This window comes from Balaenoptera acutorostrata, chromosome 9, assembly GCF_949987535.1.
Source record: "Balaenoptera acutorostrata chromosome 9, mBalAcu1.1, whole genome shotgun sequence".
Classification (NCBI taxonomy): domain Eukaryota; kingdom Metazoa; phylum Chordata; class Mammalia; order Artiodactyla; family Balaenopteridae; genus Balaenoptera; species Balaenoptera acutorostrata.
Window position 1 is genome coordinate 35,869,654 of NC_080072.1, and position 24,291 is coordinate 35,893,944.

General features: G+C 34.2%; 1 protein-coding gene across 1 annotated transcript in view; it reads right to left on the bottom strand.

Annotated features, from left to right (window-relative positions):
- ANO5 (anoctamin 5) overlaps positions 1-24,291 on the bottom strand; it is a 101,298-nt gene that overhangs the window by 20,029 nt on the left and 56,978 nt on the right. Inside the window, 7 exon segments of the mRNA XM_007174811.2 lie at positions 532-754; positions 2,357-2,431; positions 4,573-4,724; positions 13,070-13,130; positions 13,224-13,329; positions 13,826-13,960; positions 22,814-22,929. Of these exon segments, the coding sequence (XP_007174873.2) occupies positions 532-754; positions 2,357-2,431; positions 4,573-4,724; positions 13,070-13,130; positions 13,224-13,329; positions 13,826-13,960; positions 22,814-22,929 (868 nt within the window).

Below are 24,291 nucleotides of genomic sequence, written 5' to 3' on the forward strand. Positions count from 1 at the left end.
AACCTAACACTCCGCCTGTGACCCCTTCACCTTACCTCATGGCTTTAGGAGAGATTTTTAAAAGAACATAATAATCCAGGTTCTAACACATGGCAACTGAGAAGAGAAGCACTAACTTTTAGATTTATTCAGGAGGACCTGATTGTTCCGTTTTCCTCACAATGGTTTTCAAAATCCAATACCTTCTAAACACCATACACATGAAATAAAAATTATCTGTGTCTTCAGAAACGTGTGAGGATTTTATTTAGGCTTCAACTAACCCCATCAAGGAAGGATTAAGGTAAGAATACTCAAAAAGATCTACAGAGTCCTAATTCTTTTTAGTTATTTTTCCTGCTTCCACTATAATTGGCCTGAATGTAGCTGTTAGGGGATTCTGAAGTACCAGGCTATGGGTCTACCTGAAGAGCAAAACTGCCTTAAAATTTGCCTTTAAAAAATGAACTCCCTTGGGGATTATCCAGAATGGAGGTATAGCATTGGTAGGAACCCTTTTTCAGAGTCATACTAATGACTTGGCCAGCTTACCCATTTTTGTAATCCAGGCAGATATCCTTTCATAAAAGAAATTCAAGATCAAGATGACAATAAAGTTCAAGCACGATCCAGTGAGAGATGTGGTTATCTGGGGAGTGAGGAAACTTCTGACATGCTTTAAGGATGCTTCACTTTCCATGAAGCTAGCAAATGTAGCAAAGACTGACAGGCGGTATACAATCACAGCTACCATACACGCGATGACCAGAGACATCTGGGGAAGGGAAACAAACACTGGTCACTCTGGTCTCTGAATCCCTGTGATGTATATATATCTGAAACATACTCTTCTCTTCAACTCACATATTAAGTTTAGCAGATCTGACATGGAAAGCAAGCCAAGTCAGTCCCTCTCACCATAGATGGCAGGAAATGAAAACTAGGAACGTAAAAGGGTTAGAGATAAAGTGTATGGTAGCAGCTGAGGAAATCGAAAATAGAAAAGTATTCATTGACCATCCTCTAGGTCTATCCTTTAGAACAAGTTGGAAAACTACCAGCAAGCCAGAGTCTGCTTGTGGCCTTACCTGTTCTTGCGTGGCCCTTAAGGTGAGAATATTTTTTTTTGTTTGTTTGCATTTTTAAAGGTTGTAAAGAAAAATAAAGACAATTATGTGTCAGAGATGATTTGTGGCCCACAAAGCCTATAATTTATCCTTTACAGCAAATGTTTGGCAACCTCTGCTCTAGGTTGTAGTTAAATGTGTAGTGTGAAGATCACTCACTTTCTCAAGAAAAATACGTTTAAAGATTAGATTTCATTTCCCCTCAGAATACTGCCATTAGTAGTCTGATATTCCTGGTAGTTTAGATATTTGTATAAATTTTATACCTTCACATATTACAAAATCACAAAGATCTTTATATCTATGATTGGAGAATTTTATTGTGAAAGTTAAGGAGCTGAATCAAATTGAATGAGTACTAGAAATAAATGACAGTGATCTTTCTGGAACCACACAACAGAATACTTTTCAAGGAGAGTACCAAATTGATTATCACCCCCTTTTATTCTATCATCTCTCCTAAAATGATTGTTATATCATCTAGGAAAACACACAATTAAAATAGAAAAACCAATACCTTTATCAAAAGAGGTTAAAGATAAAAAATTATAGGACAATATGGAATGGTGAGGTTAAAATACAGTCTACAACTGCTAATTATTTATGCTTCAACAGGCTAACTTCTCAGAGGGTAACCTTGCCTGTTTTCCTAAAACTAAAGGTCAACTGTAAGAGGACATAAATTTTGAAAGGGGAGGGCAGGAAATAGATTATGATGATGGAGAAATCTATCAGGTAAAAGGCATGGAAAAAAATCTGACTCCTTAACAATGGAAAATGCTAATTAAATTCTTCATGTAGAAGATGTAACATTTTCTTCCATTTATCTTGGCAAGAGAATGAACCTTAATGGTATAAAGTTTTTCATTTTGTATAAGTATTTTAAATGGATAAAAGATAAATTAATAATGTTTTTAAAAAACTAAACAAACAAATAGTCTGAAATCGAATTATTTATTATACCGTTCTGGTTTCAAGTTATCACCAAATTCACAAAGAGCTGGGGGAGGGGGAGGGACGGGCTTTAAGATAAAGCACCTCTCCCCCCCCAACTCTTTATCCAAGGTTTAATCATGGCACATCCATGTAAATTACAGTTTATTTTATATAAGAGCTCCAGTCAAGATAAAACAGAATACTGTGGAGTGGGAGGGAAGAGAGGGACTCGAGCCATTGCAGACAAAACTACTGAGGTAATCCCAGTATGATCTTACATCAATAGATGATAATGGTTTTTAAACAATGCTCACCCATAAAGTCACCGTGGCTCCCGATAAAAAGTACCATGGAATACGACTACACAGAGGCAAGTAAGGTTCCATCTCCTGTAATTTTGAAGAAATCACAGCAAAATTCAAAATCTACCCTCAAAGTTGGGGATCCAAGCAGTAGTCAAAATCACAAAGCCACGTTAAAGTAGAAACCTCCCCAATGGGTTCACCACAGCTCATGGAATGCTACATTCTAGTAGTGGTTCTTTACGTTTAGGTAGAAACCTTTAGGGCTCTCAGGTGAAATATTTTACAAATGATATGAGATATAAAGGATACACATTATTTACTGAGTATTGAATTAGAGTTGTATTTAGGGAGAGGGAGACAGGAAAAACAAAGTCAAAACCTGAGGGCTGCTGCTTAAGTGGACATGCCTTAATGATGTTAAAATTTTCTTGAATTAAATTGAATTGAGTTGAATGCACTGCTCTGTAATTGCTCTGTATGATATTAAGTAGGGTGCCTTCTTTATATTTATAGGATTAATTGTCTTCTTCCACACAGTTCAGGGGCCCAGACTTTTCTACAATTATGTTTTTTTAAGTCATTAATGGAAGATATTAATTATACCAGCTGATATTTTTAGCTATATCGAGAGGCAGTTAGAACTTATGGCCAAAATACTGTCATACAGTAAAAAATAGTTGTCAGCAGAAATCTAAATCATGTAATTCTATTTAACATGTAAGATTTTACATCTGTACAGTCTCAAGGGTTTTTCAGAAAGGACTGAATGCAAACAGAACGTAGCAGTCAGGGTAGGCTGCCCAAGAGCTCTATTGAACCCCAGGATGTGTGTGGATACGTCTGATTATGTACATGTGTATGCATGTGTGTATCCAATGTGTCTGTGTGTTCGTGTGTGTGTGCATATTTGTGTGTGCACGTGTGTGTGTCCATTCCTGCATGTATGTGTTCCCAACAGACTCAAATGTAAGAATTCTGGTTGTGCTTAACCACTGAAGAAGCACTGCAATGACGTAAAAAGAAAACAAAAAAAACCTCTCATTTCCAAAGCCATTAAAGCTAAGTGAAGTAGACGATTCACAGTGAATCAATACATATTGTTTTTCAACTGGTTTCAAATGTAAACATTCAGTACCTCTTGTTTTTGGTCAACAGTGTTTGGCAAAGCCAATAGGCCTGCTTTTATTTTCTTTTTTATCCCCTTAAGTATGAACAAATACATATCATGTCATTATTATGACAATATCTCTTTTAATATATTTTTATTAATTTCAAATAGCCACCCAAATTGTTAATGTATTTGCTGAGGTGATTTTTCTCTTCACTCATTTACTGAATTTTTTGTAATGTTTCAAGGCAATTTAATAAACGTTTAGTGAACGCCTGCACTGTGAGAAGAATGTTGAGTATTATACACAAGAATAGTGTCCTGAACAGAGTAGGGAATTCTACTGAAGAGATTTTTAGAGACATATTCTATTCTCTCTTTAATAGCATCAGGTAACATGGCGATTATAGATTATGGAAAGGTGGGGACTCCAAGAATATGCAGCCAAGAGTCTGCAAAGTATCTTCCATTTTCAAGTGAAACAAAAATGAGGTACCAAGAAGTCAAATAACTCAGTCAACAACATACAGCCCGTTTGCCAGTTATCCCAAAATCTAGACTTTCCTTTCCAGACACCAGTGCAATGATCTTCCCATTATAATTAATTAGAATGGACTAGGTGAATAAACTTTGGTCGAATAAAGCAATCACTCGTAAGCCCACTACCTTAATACAATACTATTTTAATTTTCACGCATTAACTTAGTATCATTTCCATGTCTATATATTTATATACAAAGCCCAGAGCATGCACACTATTTTCCATTTCATTTTATTTCACTTAGTATTAAAACTATGTATTTCATGATATGATGACTTGGATTTGCTTCAAAATAATCTAGTGGCAGGGAGGGGTAGGTGTATAAATGAAAAAAGATTGCCCATGAAATGATAATAATTGAAGCTGAGTGATGATTCCATCCTGGGGCTCACTATACTTTTCTACCTACTTTTGCATGCGTTCAAAATGTATATTAGAAGCGAGTAAACAAGTTTATGTGATTTATATGTTGTAGAATATTTTAAAGGCAAATTAAAATACACATTATTATTTGAGAGGCCACCCACAGCAGTGTGTCCACTGAAATATGCTGCCTATTTCAGTTTCCTAATATACCTTAGTCACTGCATTAATTTTCCTGTGTGTGCACATCGCTTCAAATTCCGGTCTCAGCTGGAGCTGCTGCTGTTCCTCCTCAAAGTCCACCAGGTCCCACTCATACTCCAGTCTGGCTTGTCGCTGCTTCCAAAACTCCAAAAACAATGTGACTATGGGCAAAGAAATGTATAAAAACAAATATGATAAAGAGATGGAGGAATAAGTGAATAAGGAGATAATAACCAGATTTTTCTTTACTTTAAAAAACCATTTTGGTTGTATGACGGTTCTTCTGTCACTGTTTGACGATAAAATTATAAAATTATTAATTCTGGCATAATACTATGTAATAGTATTGAAATAACTCATATATAGAAATACAAATTAGTTTCTTAGACAGCAATCCATGCAAGAAAAATTTTTTTCAGGCACGCTATTCTCTCTCTCTCTTCATTCAGATAATTTGAAATAATATTTAAACTTGACTTTTTACTAACACCTAGATTTTGTTTGCATGTCTTTTACTGAAATCATTCAAGCAATTGTACCACATTCTCAGGCTTAGAGAAATTTAAGGAAAACATAGGAGCCATTTCATAGCACAGTATGTTTCTCTCTCCCTCTCTGTCTCTCTTTGTCTCTCTCCCTTTCTCTCTCTCTCTCTATATATATGTATAATATATAATATTATATAGTATAATATGCAATATATATAATTTTTAAACAAACTTTCACTTAAAGAATAACATATTTACAGAAAAGTATATAAAACATTACTAACACCCCCAGAAAAACCTTCCCTTATAACCCTTCTAAGGCATAGATGTAACTAGTTTACATATATATATATATATATATATAAAAAACACACACACACACAAACACACACACCAGTTTCTTTACCCATTCATCTGTCAATGGACATTTAGATTGTTTCCACATCTTGGTTAATGTGGAGAGAGTTGCAGTGAACATAGGAGTGCTAACATCTTTTCGAGATCCTGATTTCAATTATTTTGGGTAAATACCCAGAAGTGGGATTGCTGGATTATATGACAGTTCTATTTTAATTTTTCGAGGCACTTCTACACCGTTTTCCAGTTGTACCATTTAGCATTCCCACCAGTAGTATGCAAGAGTTCATTATAATTCTCCACATCCTCATTATTTTGGTAATAGCCATCCTGACAGGTGTGAGATAACATCTCATTGTGGTCTGATTTGCACTTCTCTGGTAACTAATGACATTAAGTATTTTTTCATATATCTGTTGGCCATTTGTATAACTTCTTTGGGGAAATGTCTATTCAAGTCCTTTGTCCATTTTTAATCAGGTTAGGTTTTTTTTTTTTTTTAAACTATTGAGCTACAGGTGTTCCTTATATATATTTCTGAGATTAACCCTTTATCAGATAGATGGTTTGCAAATATTTTCCGCCTTTCAATGGGTTGCCTTTGCACTCTGTTCATTGTTGTCTCTGCTGTGCAGAGCATTTTAGTTTGATGTAGTCTAGCTTATTTTGTTTGTTTTTGTTGCCTGGGCTTTGGTGTCATCTGCATGAAATCATTGTCAAGACCAATGTCATAAAGATTTTCCTTATACTCTCTTCTAGGATTTTTACAGTTTCAGGTCTTATGTTTAAGTCTTTAATCCATTTTGAATTGATTTTTGTGATGGTGTAAGATGTGAATGAAAAATGTTGCCTGCCATATCAGTAAACAAAGGATGTTGCAGCCATCAAGCCACTACAGCCCAGATGGTGAGCCCTGAGGGAACTCAAGATGGGAAAGAACAGGATACTGGTGCTAGATAGCTAAGGTGCATATCAAAGGAATGATTTCAATTAGCCCAGATTCTTGCATCTTCACATACAAAAAAAAGCGCTAATTCATTAACTTGAGGTACCTGGTTTTCTTTAATTAACAGTAATCTTTTGATGTTCTGACTACCTGGTCTTTGTTGCAAAACTCCTATGTATCCTGGCTCCTCCCTTACCTCTTCAGAGCAGTTCCTCAGAGCTATCTGAGAAGCTGCCACCTGGGCTTGAAGTCCTCAGAAAGTCTGCCAAATAAAACAATTCTCAACTTTCAGGTTGTGGATTTTTTTTCAGTTGACAAAGATAAGGATCCAATTTCATTCTTTTTCATGTCGCTATCCAGATTTCCCCAGCACCATTTGTTGAAGAGACTATCCTTTCCCCATTTTGTTTTCCTGGAAATTCTGTTGAAGATTAGTTTACCATATACATCTGGATTTATTTCTAGGCTCCATTCTGTTTCATTGGTCTCCATGTCTATCTTTATGCCAGTGCCATACTGTTTTGATTGCTGCAGCAAACAAACAGTTCCTAACTGGCTTTCTCCCCAGGGCTAAAAGCAGAGGCAGCAGACACAAATGCCCATCTTCCAATCTTTCTTTGAAAGAGATTTACTTGCAGACTTTAAAAGCTGCTGCCTGAGGGTCCAGCTTCCAAATAGCCTGTATCTAGGTGCTGACTGAGATCTTCCCATTTGGGACACTGATGGGTTTTGGCACATCCCCCAAATACTGGGAGCCACTAAGAACAAAGAAGGCAGCTTGGACAATCACAGGCCACACTTTCAAGGCTGGGAGAGGTAGCTGTTTTACCTAATGCACAGAAATCAACACAGAGAGTCAAGGTAAATGAAGAAACAAAGGAAAATATGTTCCAAATAAAAGAACAAGATAAACTGCAGAAAAAGACCTTAATGAAATGAAAACAAGCAATTTACCTGATAAAGAGTTCGAAATAATGGTCATAAAGATGCTTACTGAGGTCTGGAGAACAATGCATGAATAAAGTGAGAATCTGAACAAAGAGACAGAAAATATAAGAAAGTAATAAACAGAGATCATAGAGCTGAAGAATACAATAATTTTATTGTAAAATTCAATAGAAGGGTTCAGCAGCATACTACATCAAATGAAGAAAGTATCAGTAAACCCCAAGAAAGGGAAGTGGAATTCATTCAGTCAGAGGAGAAAAAATGAATGAAATGAAAATGAAAAATGAGTGAAAAAAAGTGAAGTCAGCTTAAGGGAGTTATGGGACAATATCAAGCAGACCAACATTTGCATTATAGGGGGTCCCAGAAGGAGAAGAGAGAGAGAGACAGCATATTCAAATAATGGGTAAAAACTTCTCTAACATGGGGAAAAAAACAAATATCATATCTAGGAAACCTACTGAGTTCCAAAAAAGATGAAAACAAAGAGAACCACACTGAGACACATTATATTTAAAAGGTCAAGAGTTAAAGACAAAGAGAGAATCTTATAAGCAAGAAGAGAAAAACAACTTATGTATAAGGGAACCCTCATAAGACTATCAGCAGATTTTTCAGCAGAAACTGCAGGCCAGAAGGGAGTAGTATATAGTCAAAGTACTGAAAAAAATTTGAGGACCAAGAATACTCTACCTGGAAAGTTTTCCAGACAAGTAAAAGTGAAAAGAGTTTAGCAGAACTAGAATGGCTTTTCAAGAAATGTTAAAGGGACCTCCTTAAACTGAAATGAAAACATATAAAAGTACAAATCTCACTAGTATAGGTAAATGTATAGTTAAATTTAAAATACTCATGTCATAATGGTGGTAGGTAACTCACTTGTAAATCTATTATGAATGTTAAAAGACAAAAGTAGTAAAAATAACTGTAACTACAATAAAATTGTATAACTATAATAATTGGTTAAAGGATACACAAGCTAAGAAGATATAAACTGTGACATCAAAAACATAAAACATGTGAAGGAAAGTAAAAATATAGAGCATTAGTATGCATTTGGAATTAATTTGCTTTGCTTGCAATAGAATATTATAACTATAAGATGTTTTATAAAAGCCTCACTGTAATCACAGAGCACAAACCTATAAAAGACATGCAAAAGATAAAGATAAAGGAATCTAAGCATACCATTACAGAAAATTATCATACCCCAAAAGAAGAAGGCAAGAGAGGAAGAAAGGAACAAATGAATTACAAAACAATTAACAAAATGGCAATAGTAAGTCCATATCCGTCAATAAGTACTTTAATGTAATCAACTAAATTCTCCAATCAAAAGTCACAAAGCAGTTGAATGGAAAAAAAACAAGACTCAGGTATGTGCTGCCTACAAGAAACTCACTTCAGCTGTAAGGACACATATATACTAAAAGTGAAAGGATGGAAAAAGATATTCCATACAAACTGAAACCAAAAGAAAGCAAGATTAACTACACTTATATAAGACAAAATAGACTTTAAGACAAAGATCACAATAAGGGGAAAAGAAGATCTTTGTATAATGATAGAGAGATCCATCAAACAAGAAGATATAACACTTATAAATACTTATGCACCCAATAGAGGAGCACCTAAAATATATACAGCAAATGTTAACAGACCTGAAGACAGAAATTGTCAGCAATATAATAATAGTAGGGAAATTCAACACCCCATTTTCAACAATGGATAGATCATCCTGACAGAAAGTCAATAAGGAATCATTGGACTTAAACTACACGTTAGACCAGAGGGACTTAACAGGCATTGACAGCACTTTCCATCTAACAGCAGCAGAATACACATTCTTCTAAGTGCACATGGAGTGTTTTCCAGGAAAGGTCATATATTAGCACCACAAAACAAGTCAATAAATTTCAAAAGTTTGAAATCATGTCAAGCATCTTTTCTGACCACAGTGGTATGAAACTAGAATTACAGGAAAAGTTAAAACTGGAAAATTCACAAATATGTGGAGAATAAAGGACATGCTACTGAACAAACTTAGAAAAATCAACAGAGAAATCAAACAATATCTTGAGACAAATGAAACTTGAAATACACTATACCAAAACTTATGGGATGCAACAGAAGCAGTTCTAGGAAGGAAGTTCATAGTGATAAATGCCCACATTAAGAACCAAGAAAAAGTTAAAATAAACAACCTAACTTTAGACATTAAGGAACCAGAAAAAGAAGAGCAAAGTAAGCCAAAGGTAGTAGAAGGAAGGAAATAACAAAGATCAGAGGATAAATAAATAAAAGAGACAAAAAGACAAGAGAAAAGATCAATGAAATTGTTTTATTTTGAAAAGATAAACAATAGAAAACCTTTAGCCATAATTACCAAGAAAAAAAAGATAAGGCTCAAATAAATAAAATTAGAAACTAAATAAGAGACATGACAACTGATACCACAGAAATACAAAGGATCATGGGACTACTATGAACAATTATGTGCCAACACAGTGGATAACCTACAAGAAATGGATGAAGTCCTAGAAACATACAACCTACCGAAACTGAATCACGAAGAAATAGAAAATCTTAACAGACCAATTACCAGTAAGGATATTGAATCATCAATCAAAAACGTCCCCACCAACAAAAGTCCAGATCAGATAGCTTTACTGGTGAATTCTATCATACATGTAAAGAAGAATTAATCCTTCCCAAACTCTTCAAAAGACTAGAAGAGGAAAGAAAACTTCCAAACTCATTTTATGAGGCCATAATTATCCTGACACCAAAGTCAGACAAAGACACTACAAGTAAAGAAATTATACTTGATGAACATAGATGCAACGAACCCAAACAAAAGAGTAGCAGATCAAATTCAGCAATATATTAAAAGAATTATACACAATGATCAAGTGGGATTTACTCCAGGGATACAAGGATAGTTCAACATCCACAAATCAATCAACATGGTATACCACATTAACAAAATAAATGATAAAAAAAAATCATCTCAGCAGATGCAGAAAAAGCATTTAACAGAATTGAACATCCATCATGATAAAAACTCTCAAAAATATAGGTATAAATGGAATGTACCTCAATATAATAAGGGCTATACATGACAAGCCCACAGCTACCATCATAGTCAATGGTGAAAAGCTGAAAGCTTTTTCTCTATGATCAGGGACAAGACAAGAATGCCTATTCTTGCCTCTTCTATTCAATAGAGTACTGGACGTCCTAGCCAGAGCAATTAGTCAAAAATAAATAAATAAATGAAAGACATATAAATTAGAAAGAAAGAAGGAAAGAAGTAAAACTGTCTCTGTTTGCAAATAACATTAAATTATAAAAAACATCCTGAAGACTCCACCAAAAAACTTTTAGAACTAATAAATAAATCTAGTCAAGTTCCAGGATAAAAATAAATGTATAAAAACCCATTGTGTTTCTATATACTACCCACGTACTAACAGAAAGAGAAATTAAGAAAATAATCCCATTTACAATAACATCAAAAAGAACAAAATACCCAGGAATAAATTTAACCAAGGAAATGAAAGATATGTACACTGTATACTACTAGACACTGATGAAAGAAATTGAAGAAGACACAAATAAATGGAAAGATAGCCCATGCTCATGGATTGGAGGAATTAATATAAAAATGTCCATACTACCCAAGCAATCTCCAGATTTAATGCAATCCCTATCAAAATTCCAATGCTATTTTTCACAGTAATAGAGAAAACAATCCTAAAATTTGTATTGGGCCACAAAAGACTCCAAATAGCCAAAGCCATCTTGAGAAAGAAGAACAAAGCAGTAGGCATCATATTCCTGATCTCAAACTATATTACAAAGTTATAGTAATCAAAATAGCATGGTACTTTTGGCATGGCATAAAGAGAAACACACAGACCTATGGAACACAATCAAGAGCTCAGAAAATAATCCCACGTATTATGGTCAATTAATATTTGACAAAGGAGCCAAGAATACTCAATGGGGAAAGAATAGTTTCTTCTATAAATGGTTTTGGGAAAATTGGATATTCGTTTGCAAAAGAACAAAACTGAAAAAAAAGGGAACCCTCGTGCACTGTTGGTGGGAATGTAAATTGATGTAGCTGTTATGGAAAACAATATGAAGGTTCCTTGAGAAATTAAAAATATAAATATAATAGGATGAAGCAATTCCACTTTTAGGTATATATCCAAAGGAAGCAAAATCATTATCTTGAAGTGATATCTTTACCCCCATGTTCACTGCAGCTGCTGGGTGTTCCATGCATAATTGCTCCTCTATTTGTTACGACATATAAGGTTAGTGTTGGTGTACAATCTCTGTCAATGGAAAGAATTGAAAACTACTACATTTGTTGTAATTTGTGTACCTATCATCCATTTCTGATTCCAAAAAATGACAGAGGCAGGATTTGGTAGCCACATGATGAAGAGATGTCCATATACTAACTTAACCGGAGGAGGTTGCTGGAGAATTGTGGGTAAGACTTCTCTGTCCCCCATTCTCTCTTTCAATCTGGCCTTTTCTCTTCAGACCATAGCAGTCAAGCAGAAGTAACAGAAACCCATAAGAACCTCTGCTTCATGTACACACCCCCACAAATGTTGGTGTCCTATTGCCTGAATCAAGCTACCTTGCTCCCCTGGCCAGTTTTTTTCTTTTTTTAATTAACTAATTAATTAATTATTGGTTGCATTGGGTCTTTGTTGTTGGGTGCGGGCTTTCTCTAGTTGCGGTGAGCGGGGGCTTCTCTTCGTTGTGGTGCGCGGGCTTCTCATTGCGGTGGCTTCTTTTGATGCAGAGCATGGACTCTAGGTGCACAGGCTTCAGTAGTTGTGGCACACGGGCTCACGGGCTCTAGAGCGCAGGCTCAGTAGCTGTGGCGCACAGGCTTAGTTGCTCCGCAGCATGTGGGATCTTCCTGGACCAGGGCTCAAACCCGTGACCCCTGCATTGGCAACTGGATTCTTAACCACTGCGCCACCAGGGAAGTCCCTCCTTGGCCAGTTTTTAAATGCACACACTTGCGCTTGTTAAAGACTTTTTTTGTTAAATTGGAGAGAAAAAAGTCTATCTTTTCCCAGAGTCCCCCAAATTTTTAGACATGTTTTAGAAGTCTTTAGGCCTCCTCTTGCCAAGTTACTCTTACAGAAAATACTTTCCTCACTGATGGCGGGAATAACTTCATGACACTTCTACTTCCCATGTGATACAAAAGAGAAGAGATACTGGGACATTTCCAAAATTAAAGGAAATTCCACCTTACATAGGAGATTTTTACCAAATGGAACTGGAAGCTGGAACTAGAATTTGACACAGGAAATTTAAATTAAAATGTTGATGTATTAGCCCTCAACAATTTTTGAGTCTCGTTCCAGTTTGTATCCATAACTCAATATCCTCCAGCCACCAAATACTTATGTTTATTTCTCCTGAATTAAGCACTTATTGAGCCCGTTTCTACCACAGTGTTGAGAGAGTGTAATCTGAATACATATGAAGTTTCAAAAATTATAGTGTTTTTCAGAGAAGTGAGCAGATGATTAATGGAGACCTTTCTGGACCAAGGATCAAGACGAATGACCATTGGTGTGGACTCCATCAGTGTACTGATGCTAACAAAGACATAAAGATGTAAAATCACCTTTGGTTTATAAGGTATGCCAACTGTATATGTTATATGAATGGCCATAAAACAGATAACATGGAGAAAGCTGTTTTTATGTAACTATTTACTCACCCCAAATTCCCATGAATATTGCAAAGAACACTGTTGACTCATTGTCAAATAAATGGGAGAACTGTAAAACAATAACAACATCACAAAGACTACTTAGTATCAAATGAGGGAGGGAAATTGCAAGTCTTTTCAACATACCACAATACATACATACCTTTGAAGCCAAACAGGTAGAATTTAGTCTCCAATAGTCACACATTACATCACAGAGTGGGCACATGATAATCTGACCCCCAATCTCAGGGTCACAGATCTCAGTGCTGCAGAGGGAAGAGGAAAGTTTTTGTTTTGTTTTGTTTTGTTTTGTCCACACGGCATGGCATGTGGGATCTTAGTTCCCCGACCAGGGATGGAACCCATGCCGCCAGAAGTGGAAGTGTGGAGTCCTAACCACTGGACTGCCAGAGAATTCCCAAGAGTAAAGTTATTTTAAAAGTGACATGTTTGGGTGAAAGTCCAAACCCGTTCTTATTGGAACAACTTTATACAGCTTCTTACATATGGCACAAGGGGAAATGAACTAGCCATTTTTGTAGATCAAATCATGCTTTGAGGAACAGAATCTTTAGAGCCCATCATTAAAAACAAATTTTCCATAAAGCACCAGGTGAGGGCTAGCTGCTATGTTTGGGTCTTTTTCAGAAATATCAATTATCTGCTGCCATAGGAAACATTCTGACACAAATTCCATAAAAATAATAGCAACAGCTTCAGTTAGCATAAGATTCTCTATTTGGGCAACTCAGTTGCACTTACCTGCTTGAGTTATCATGCATCGATAATAAGCCGTAAATAAAACAAGCTAAGCCAACTATAGCTGCAAAAAACAGCATTTCTGTGTAAAATCCGAGAAAGACAAAATAGATGCCAATTTTTTCTCCGTAATAATCCCTATGAAAGAGGGTAAAAAGAGAATCAGAGGTTGTAATAATGATACAGTTCTGAGAGTCTTGGTTTTGTATTCAGACAAACTTGAATTCTAATTTTGGCTCCATTGCTTTCCAGCTGTGTAATTTTGATAAAGTTACTAAACTTTCTAAACTTTAGTTTCCACATCATAAAATGCAGGATAATGCTTATCCATAGAATTGGTGTAAGGATTAAAAGAGACAACACATGTAAGTAAGAAGCCAACTGAGTGGAAGTTAAGATTTACTTTTGAAATAATCAGGTAATTTGAAAAGCTTTTAAATTTTAAAGAGAGTTTAAATGTTTTGAAATAAAATGCAGAACATTCTTCTAGCAATTAACAAATCAAAATCACATCCACAATCTGTGCATGGACTTTTGCTTTATCTCTCTCTAAAATTGAAGAATGTACTCAGACCACAACAGATGAGAGTGGTTGGTTGTATGTATGAACTTCCATCTTCCTCTGAATTTGGACCACTGATGGATGCTTATAGAATTGTAAGACAGGGAGCAAACCAAGGAATCAAAAATGAGTGTTTAATAAAGTTCCATAAAATATACAGTTCAGCACTTGCTTTACAAAGAGTTAAAAAGTGACAGCATTAGTTGGCATAAATGTTCAAGTCTTATAACCACGTTTTAGGGTTTTTTTTTCTGTTGTTTTTTAAACCGACTCTCTCCTTAAGGAATCTCTCAAAGAACCAGAGAACAAGGTTTTCTCTGCCTCATAAAACCAGGTTTTTTAAAAAACAACACAAAATAGGTTAATCTTCTCCCTTATTCACGTAGAGCTCAGCTCACTAAATCCATGAAGTCTTTCCACAGTTTCCTAGACAGAGAGATGTATCCCTTTTGGGCTCTAATAGCATGATATATATAAATCTATTATAGCCCTTTTTATTAAATTGTAATTTTCACACATGCTCAAAAAACAGGCAAATCTAAACATAAAGGGTTTAAATTTTACATAACATAAACTTACTTAACATAAACTTAATTTCCCAATGAGAAGGTTTTAAATTTTTTTTCACTCAATATTAATTTTATTGAATCTCCCATTCTTCAGTTTTCAAAGTTTCTAATCTTTTCTAATGAAACAGGCATCTTTCTGCTTGTACCATCTTTCATTCTTTCATTTTTTCATTATTTTCAGTGATAATAAACATTTTTACATTGTTGTTTTCCCTTGTTCTGCTTTTCAAATTACTATAAACTTGAAATTAAATTATAATTCCATTGTATTCCCTTGTTAATTTACCATTTACAACTTCCTTAGGTTCACTCACACAGGATGAGCAAACTTGCTTTTTCTCTTTTTTTCGTTTTTGCTGAAAAACATAGCAATTATTATAATACTGCATAACATCAAAATCTAAAAAAACGAATAAAAATATTTGATTTGGGAACATTTACTATTCACCGTGTCTATTTCCATTTGATGTTTTAAAAATTATAGAATCAATAATTTTTAAGGTAAAACATCAATATTACTGCTATACGCTTAACCAAAAAATTATTTGGGAATTCATAAAGAAACTGGATATTTCAAAGAACTACATTTTTCTTCCTTTCAAATTTCAAGAATCTTATTCCTTGAGAATTAAAAAAAAGTCCTCAAGAACTCCAGACCTTTAATTAGTATTTAAAAGATTCTCAAAAAGAGAAATGCTCAAATGAACATTTGTTATATATGGAATTATAGAAATAATTTTACTAAACTTTGGATTTGGGGAGCTTAAGATTAACAACTAAACCATCTCTTAAGAATCCAAAAAGCAAGAGACATGTCTTAGATTTGTATTATGGTAAATACGTATATATTATTTACATATTATTGAAATAATGTTTAAGATGTTAAATTCTTATTATTCAAAACAAAGAAAATGAGAAAAAGCCAATAATATGAGATACTATGTAAAGTATCAAACATAAGGAGAATAAATACTTCGAGTATTAATTTTTTAGAAAACTTTGCCTTTTATTTACACTTACGGTATTTCTTAACCTGTCCATTTTACTTGCTAGATTTTGCACTCATCTGTGGCCCCATTACATTTAACAGGGCATTTCATAGGTAGAAGACATTCAACAGTCTTGGTTGTGAGATCTTGTGAGAAGGCCTTGGTCTAATTTTGTATTCCCAGGACTTAGTCTGAGACATAGCAAATAATCAAAACAATGATGATGGAATTGAAATAAATACAGGCTTGAGGAATGAATGAACAAAACACAAAAACATTTGGTCTAAAGAGATTCATTTTTATCATGAATTCATGGACATCTGAGAAACTTAGCTTAGCGATTACACTATCTTGGCTTTTAATAGCACCATTATAGTCACTGTAAACATATTTGTTCTAACCTATTTGCTATATAGCAGTATATCAATTTTATTTATAAGCATTAAGCCATCCCAATAGATGATATCAAAAGAAAAATTATTTGGAGCTCTTAAATTGGAAAGAAAAAATGGGATCAGAAGGCATATAAAATTGAAGACTGATAAACCAATGATGGTAACCTTTGTATTCCCGGTTCTCCCTGAAAAAATATAATCTAATATGACAAAATGATCAGTACCCAAAAGGCAGTAAAAATATTTACAAATATTTGGACATGGACTTAAGTTTGGTGTAGAGATAACATGAAATATGTGAAATCTAGGAATTCAAATCCTATATTCTAAATCTCTTTCCAGGCACCCCTAGTCATCCTTTTTTTTTTTTAACCCTCTATATCCAATCCACTAGGTCCAATAAATTCTGTCATAAAAGTCTTTTTCCTTTTTTTCTTTCTTTCTTTCTTTTTTTTTTGGCTGTGTCACAAGGCATGTGGGATCTTAGTTCCTCGACCAGGGATTGAACCTGCACCCCCTGCATTGGAAGCGCAGAGTCTTAACCATTGGGACCACCAGGGAAGTCCCATAAAAGCCTTTTTCTAATCCATAGTCTCCTCTTTCCTGTTACCAGTGCCTTGGATATGACCTTCAATATCTATTACTGGAAAATTTTAACAGCCTCCTTACTTCCCTGACTTCGGTCTTGCATCCTTCTACTATCTGTCCTGTTGCCAAGAGAGTACTGTTTCTAAAGCACAAGATTAAACAATGACCGTTTCCTCCTTCAAAGGTTTTGTCCTTTCATCTTAGCAGTGTTCTTCATGATTTTTTACTGATAAACATTCAAATCTTACCAGCCACGCTTCCTAAATGAAGAACTAAATGCACAATGCTCTTCTTTAGCCCAGTGCTCTGTACTTGTTCTCTCTACCTGGGATATTCTTACCTAACTTGTTTACCTAGCAACCTGCTACTTCTCTCAAGACACACTCAAGAATAAGCACTGTGAAACTTTCCCTGAGGTTGTCATAAAGATAGGTGCTTTTTCCTCTGTGCTCTGTTCTTTCATGAGTATCACTCTGCTGTAATTATTATGCATTTGTGTGTCTTCCTGCAAATATCTTTGTGTTAGGAAACCACGTTCAGACTACCTTTATAGCCCTAGCCTCTTGCTGATATCTAGTGATGCTAAATAAATGCTCATTAAAGGAATGTGGGCATTGTAATTATGCATCTATAGACAATTCCTTTCTACTTTTAAGGATATTTTTATCAAGTCTTCCCATAAAAATCTTTCATAAAACCATAAAATCAACAAGGAGAGGAAATAAAAGCACACCTGATACAGGCCTTCAAGCATCATGACAGAGAACACCATGATCTTCAAATTACCTGTAAGTAAATAAATAAACCCAGTTCCAACTGAGTACCTATTACCAGCTGCCATACCTGAGGTACAGAGAGCAGTGAAGAAGATGCTTAAGAAATTCTAGGGAAAACATGTAAAGTAGGGTGGGGACATTAGACAAACACAGACAAAATAATCCCTGGGAAAAAGTCTAACTAAATGCCATAATGCTGAACACATATTGGGACTTGGTAATTCGTAGTACTAACTAAAAGAAAGGGATCTGAAAATGAGTAAGCCTAGAAGTGGCAGCCTCAGAAAAGCAATGTTTCTGGGGAAAAATCAGATATAAAGGGTGGTACTTCTTAAAAGTGGCAGAAAAGAGAGAGAGTTAGGATTCTATAGAAATGAAAGAAAAAGCATATGACAAGCACAGGATATCATCCATGAAAGAAACTGCATGGAATAGGAAAAAAAACTAACAGAAGAGTGTACTCTAATGCTAGAAACTCCATGAATTAAACACAAACAGAAAAAAGCAGAGCATACTATACAAAATTATGTTTAAAAAAAACTGAAAATGTGAAACAAAGAGCTTCAGCTAATGAAAATTCTCCTCAAAGAACATGAGGAATACTGTAAAAAAGCAGTACAAACTGAATTAAATGTTCTCAAATAAATAACTGCAAATGCAAGAAAATATCAGAAATATAAAAATAAGAAGAGAAGTGGGAAAAAACAGGAATAAACAAAACAAGAGATGAAAGAAACCAAAAAACAGAGGAAAGAGAAGAACACTATAAGATCATGTCAGAACTGATGATGAAATTATGAGGTATTCAAGAGAGAATAAATGGACACCAAGTGAAAATCTAATAAAAGATGATAAGAAAAACAGGATACCTATCAAAAGAATGAAAATGACATAGAGAAGTAAAAAGGGTCTCAGGAAAATTGTTTGATATGAAGACAGGCAAAAAAGACCAAACATACAGATAACTGGAGTCCAAAGAAAATAATCAAAGCACTGGAAAATAATTATATTTTAAAACTATAACCCAAGAACACTTTCCAGAAAAATAAACAAACAAAATAAACAAAATAAAAGATACATATTTAAAGAATCCACCAGGAACAGGGAAAACTGACTTAGAACAACCAATTCCAAGACATAATGTGAAAACAATCAGACTTTAAAACAAACAAACAAGCAAACAAAACTCTCCAAGGCCCCAGTCAAGATGATAAAGTAATGTACAAAGGTAAAAGAATTTCCTACTAAATGAGGACACACCAGAGGCATTTCCACTAAGATCAGGAACAAGGCAAAGACACCAACTATTATTCAACATTGTTCTGTAATTATCAGCCAATGAATTGAATAAAAGAAAATAACTATAGACATAAGAATTGGTAAAGAAAAGTAAAATAATTTTATTTAAAGATTACATGATAATATACCTGGATAGCCTTAATGAATCAATAAAACTAATTCAATAAAGAATTCATCAAGGCATTAGAATATAAAACTAACACTCAGAAGACAATAACATATAACATGTAAGTAAATACATAATTTATAATAGCAACAAAAATATAAAATACTTAGGATTAAACTTAAGAAAGTTTTATAACTCTATAACACTCCTGAAAAACCCAAAAGTAGGCTTAAACTAAGACATACCTTTCCCTTGACAACTTTTCCTTGATTAGAATGTCTCATCATCAAAATACCAGCCTACCTAAGTTAATTTATAAACTTAATTTGATCCCCATAAAAATACCAAACATCTTTTTTAGTAACAAGCTAGACAAGTTGATACTAAAGTTTATATGGAAGAATAAACATGTAGAATGTACAAGGAAACACTGAGAGTAAGAGCTATGATGAGGTATTAGCCCAACTAGATATTAAAACATACTAGAGGTAAGCCACTACAATTAAAAGAGCCTTCTGAATCACTTTGCTGCATACCTGAAACTAACACAACATTGCAAATCAACTATACTCTAATATAAAATAAAAATTAAATTAAATAAACAGCCTGCATGGATAGTTAGCTAGATCAACAGAATAGACAGAACATCCAGAAAGCAACTCAACTGCATATAGAAATCGAGTATATGATAAAGGTGGTACCTCAAATCACTGAGGCAATGATAAACATTTTAATAATAGTTTGGGGACAAGTAGAATAGAAAGTACATATTTAACTTTATAAGAAACTGTCAAAGTTGTTTCTTTAAAGTTGCTATACCATTTCGCCTTTCCACGACCAGCGTTTGAGATTTCAAGTTGTTCCACATCCCTGATAGCACTTATTGCTGCCAATCTTTTAGATTTTAGCTATTCTAGTGTGTGTGTGGTGGTATCTTAATGACATTTTAATTTTTATCCCCTTAGTAAATAAAGATGTTGTACATCTTTTGATGTACTTATTGGCAATCCATAAATATATTCCTTTGGTGATGAATCTTTTATCTTTTGTCTCTTTTAAATTTTGTCTTATTATTGAGTTGCAAAAGTTCCTTAAATATTCTGGATAAAAGTCCTTTATTGATATGTGTGTTGCAAGTATTTTCTCCAGTCTGTGTTTTGCCTTTTTATTTTTGTAACTGTCTTTTAAAGAGCATACATTTTTAATTTTAATGAAGTTAAATTTATACATTTTTTAAATTGTGCTTTTTGCGTTTGATCTGAACAGTCCATGCCTAACTCCAAACCACATACAATTTTCTCCTATATGTTCTCCTAGAAGTTTTATAGTTGTAATGCTTACAATTAGTTCTCTCATCCATTTCAAGTTAGTTTAAACTTTTATACAGGAAAGAAGTAAGATTCACATTTTTCATGTAGATAGCCACTTGTTCTAGCATCATATGTTGAAAGGACTATCCTTTCCCCAATGAATGACCAGGCACCTTTGTTGAAATTCAATTGACTATATATATGTGGATCTATTTCTGGACTCTCCTTTTATTAAAGATTTTTCTTTGGAATAATTTCAAATATATAAAAAAGTTACAAGAATAATTCAAATAATACCCATATATCCTTTAATTCTTTTATTGTAAAAATATTGTTCCATTTGCATTTTATCTCACTTCATATATTATATTTCCCCATATATATATGCCTTTTTCTGAACCACTTGCAAGTAAGTTGGTTGAATATGTACATCATGGTCTTTTACCCTTAAATACTTTATTGTCTATTACTAAGAATAAGGATATTATCCTACATAATCACTGAGAAGAAACCTTAGGAATAAGAGCTGTTTTCTGCAGTTCCTCCCTCTGTGATAATATAGTGTTTCCTTTCTTGTCTTTTTGATTACCTAGTTAAAAACTTTACACCTAGCTATCAATTCTTTACATTAAATTGTGTTAAAAATTTTAATTTATTTAAAAAATTATTTCATTACTGAAATGGAAAAGCAGTATAATTTGCTATAAATGAAAAGTTATAATAATAGGATGAAAAGCTTTAAAATGTTATTAAATTTAAGCTAGATACTGCGATCTGATGAAAAAATCTGAGCTTCCACTTTGTTGTAAAAGAAAATCAGCAAGTGCTAACACAGTACTGACCTGAGACGTAATGCATTTGTCTATATCAAGGGTTATAAGTACAAACCTTTGGGGAATATTTACAGCAGAAACATCTGTAGACAGCTAAATACTCTCAATATATTTTGAACAATGTAAAATATGTAAACCTCATTCTGACAACTTTGCTTTTTTGAAAACATACCATGAAAATATTCTCCAAGGGCACTAATTGTAATAGTGAAAAATTTGAAACAGCCTAATCTTTTTCAATAGAAGAATAGATAAATAAGTTATTCAAAATTTATAATATGGTACCCTGTGTTCTGTTAAAAAGCACAAGATAAATCTGTGTGTACTCAAAGGGAAGTATGCCAATAATATACTATTTAGTGATAAAAGAAAATCTTAGCAAAAAAGTAAATAAAGATTCCATTGCTCCAGGAAAAAAGAAAAAGTGTATGTATTTTACTACGCATGCACATACAAATAAGACTGAATGGCTATTACCGAATAGCCATAGTTACTTCTGTGGAATTCAATGGAGGTGTAATTTCACTTAAAACTTTGCCCATCTCTTTATTGCTTGGAATTTTTTAGATACATGTCCTACTTTTATAATTAAAAAATTAAATGGCCATTAATCAGAACAATTAAAATATCCATCCAATCAAGAGTTCATATAAAGATTTACGGAAACCACAGTTTATATGCTAGTTGCCTTCTATTTATTCTTAAAAATTTCCCCGCTTATTTGCCTTAAATGAAACTGTTGGAATAACATTTCACTTGATTTGGATGTAGACATCAAAATCAGCCTCACAAAAAGGAGGCTGTGATGCTGTGCAAGCAGAGCAGTAGAAGCATACCTCACTGAGCAAAATACTGCTTCTAGCAACCAGGGCTCTGTAATCTGATGGTTTCTTTATTGAAATCATAGCAGGAGTCTCCTAACATCCTGTATGCATATAATACTGTCATGGTTCAAAGCAAGAACGTGCAACCATAGTCTTCTCGCATAGTTAATGAAACTGTCTAAAGAATTGAGATAATAGAACAATTGCCTTCACAGCTTTCTGAGATCAACACACACACAAACATCCATACATGACCTTTCTGCTATCTTCTAAATTCCTAGACTCAGAGGAAAACAAACAAACAAAAAATAATTGTGTTAAACACTAAGTGCTAACCCCATCCTAAGAAAATATACATATATCATTTAACTATCAAATAACCCCATAAGGAAAGTACTATTGCTATTCCTATTTTACAGATATAAGTCTCATAGAGGTTAAATAACCTGACCATATTTATATGCTTCTAAGAGAAAGGGTTTGGATTTGAACCCCATCTACCTAAATGCTAAGGCCCAACTTCTGAACCATCAAGCTATCTCTGCACTGTGGTTAAGACCATTCTGGCAACAGCATTTTGCTCACAGATGAATGACTAAATGGTAGCGTAGATACAAAACTGGGAAGATGGGAAATGTAGTGGGTGAGAATAGTAGTAAAAAGAATGGAATACGATGCCATTGTGAATAAAAACCACATAATCAAGTTTTAATCAGTTTTATTCTGTGTAAGAAACTTACCTAATCAAATTAAAAGGCTGCTCCTTGTAAAAATAGGAAAACCGAGCCCAGTTCTGGCAAAGTGTGTACCTTTCATTGACAGGATTAGGAGGTTCTGATGGCTTCCAGTATTGACCCTACAGACACGCAAGAAGAAATTACTGAATGACAAAGCAAAAGACAAGGGTGAATAAAGGAACACTGCTTTTATAAAAAGGCTAGTGAATGAGGCAAATGTTCTCTTTCACTTTTCGATTTGGATTTTCATATTCTATTGATGTAAGTTACTAAATCATTTAGTGTATTGTAGAGTGTAGTACATTTGCTACACTCTACAATAAATGAAAATAATAGTGCTTTATTTATTAAATTTTCACACCCAGCTATCAAAAAACACAAGTTGAAGTCTGAGACTTTGGCTTTACTCAAGCTGCTCCTTTGACCTGGAGTCCTCCTTTCATCTCTACTCAAATTCCAACAGTCACAGCTCAGGGATTCCCACAACTGTATCACTGGCTGGGACTTTGGAAATAGGCTGACATTTTTATTTTATATATGGAAAAACTGAACGCCAAGCAAAGTTAAGTGAATGATCCAAAGTCACACAGCTATGACTGGAATCTCCTCTAGGCAACCTGTCTTGTCTTCACTGGCCATCACTGATATCTGTTTCCCAAAGAATTTAAAATATACAACAGACTTTAGCACTTAAAAGCCTCAATATTGTTTCACGTGTAAGTTCCTTCCCCATTTTTAGGTACTGAGTAGGCTTATTAATATAAAGTTAATTAGGGCCTAGCAGGGCACTGTCTACACATAGCTGTTCAATATTTTCTCTTTAACTGTTTGCCTAGACAAGTAAACTACTGAAGACAACACTGAGCAAACACCCAATCTAAAATTAAGCACATATGAAGATCTCTGTATGACAAGGTATAAGATTTTATATCATCCAGATTCCAAATTTTGTCTTTTTCTACAGCTTGTCCTACTGAACCTTGAGAAATGAAACAGAAAAAAAGAAAAAAGCTGCCTATTTGCATATCTTTAAAAAAAAAAAAGGTTCTTTAAAGCACATAAGAGAAAAATCGAGTACCTAAACCTGTATTCAGGAGAGAAGAAAGGAAAAAAGGTAAAATTAATAGTAAATGATAGCTCTCTGTAGCAAGAGCTCAGTAACACTGATTTTCTAGTGACCGTGGAGGGCTCTGCTGGAAGGCTAGATATATGGAGTAAAATTGCTGGTGACTGAGGACAGTTTGGCTTTATGACCTGGTGAGAGTAAGAAAGAATCAATGCCCTAAAAACAAACAAACAAACAAAAAATCCTCAAATCTTCAAAAAAGAATGAGCCCTTTTGCGAAGAATGATTAACAAAGAATGTGTAGCAAAGTGTTTATTAACCCGCTATAGATCTCTCTACTTGATCAACGCTGTGGCATTATTTAGAATCCATAATCCCCTAGAAGTTCTTTGCCCCAGGGAAAAATATGTGTATG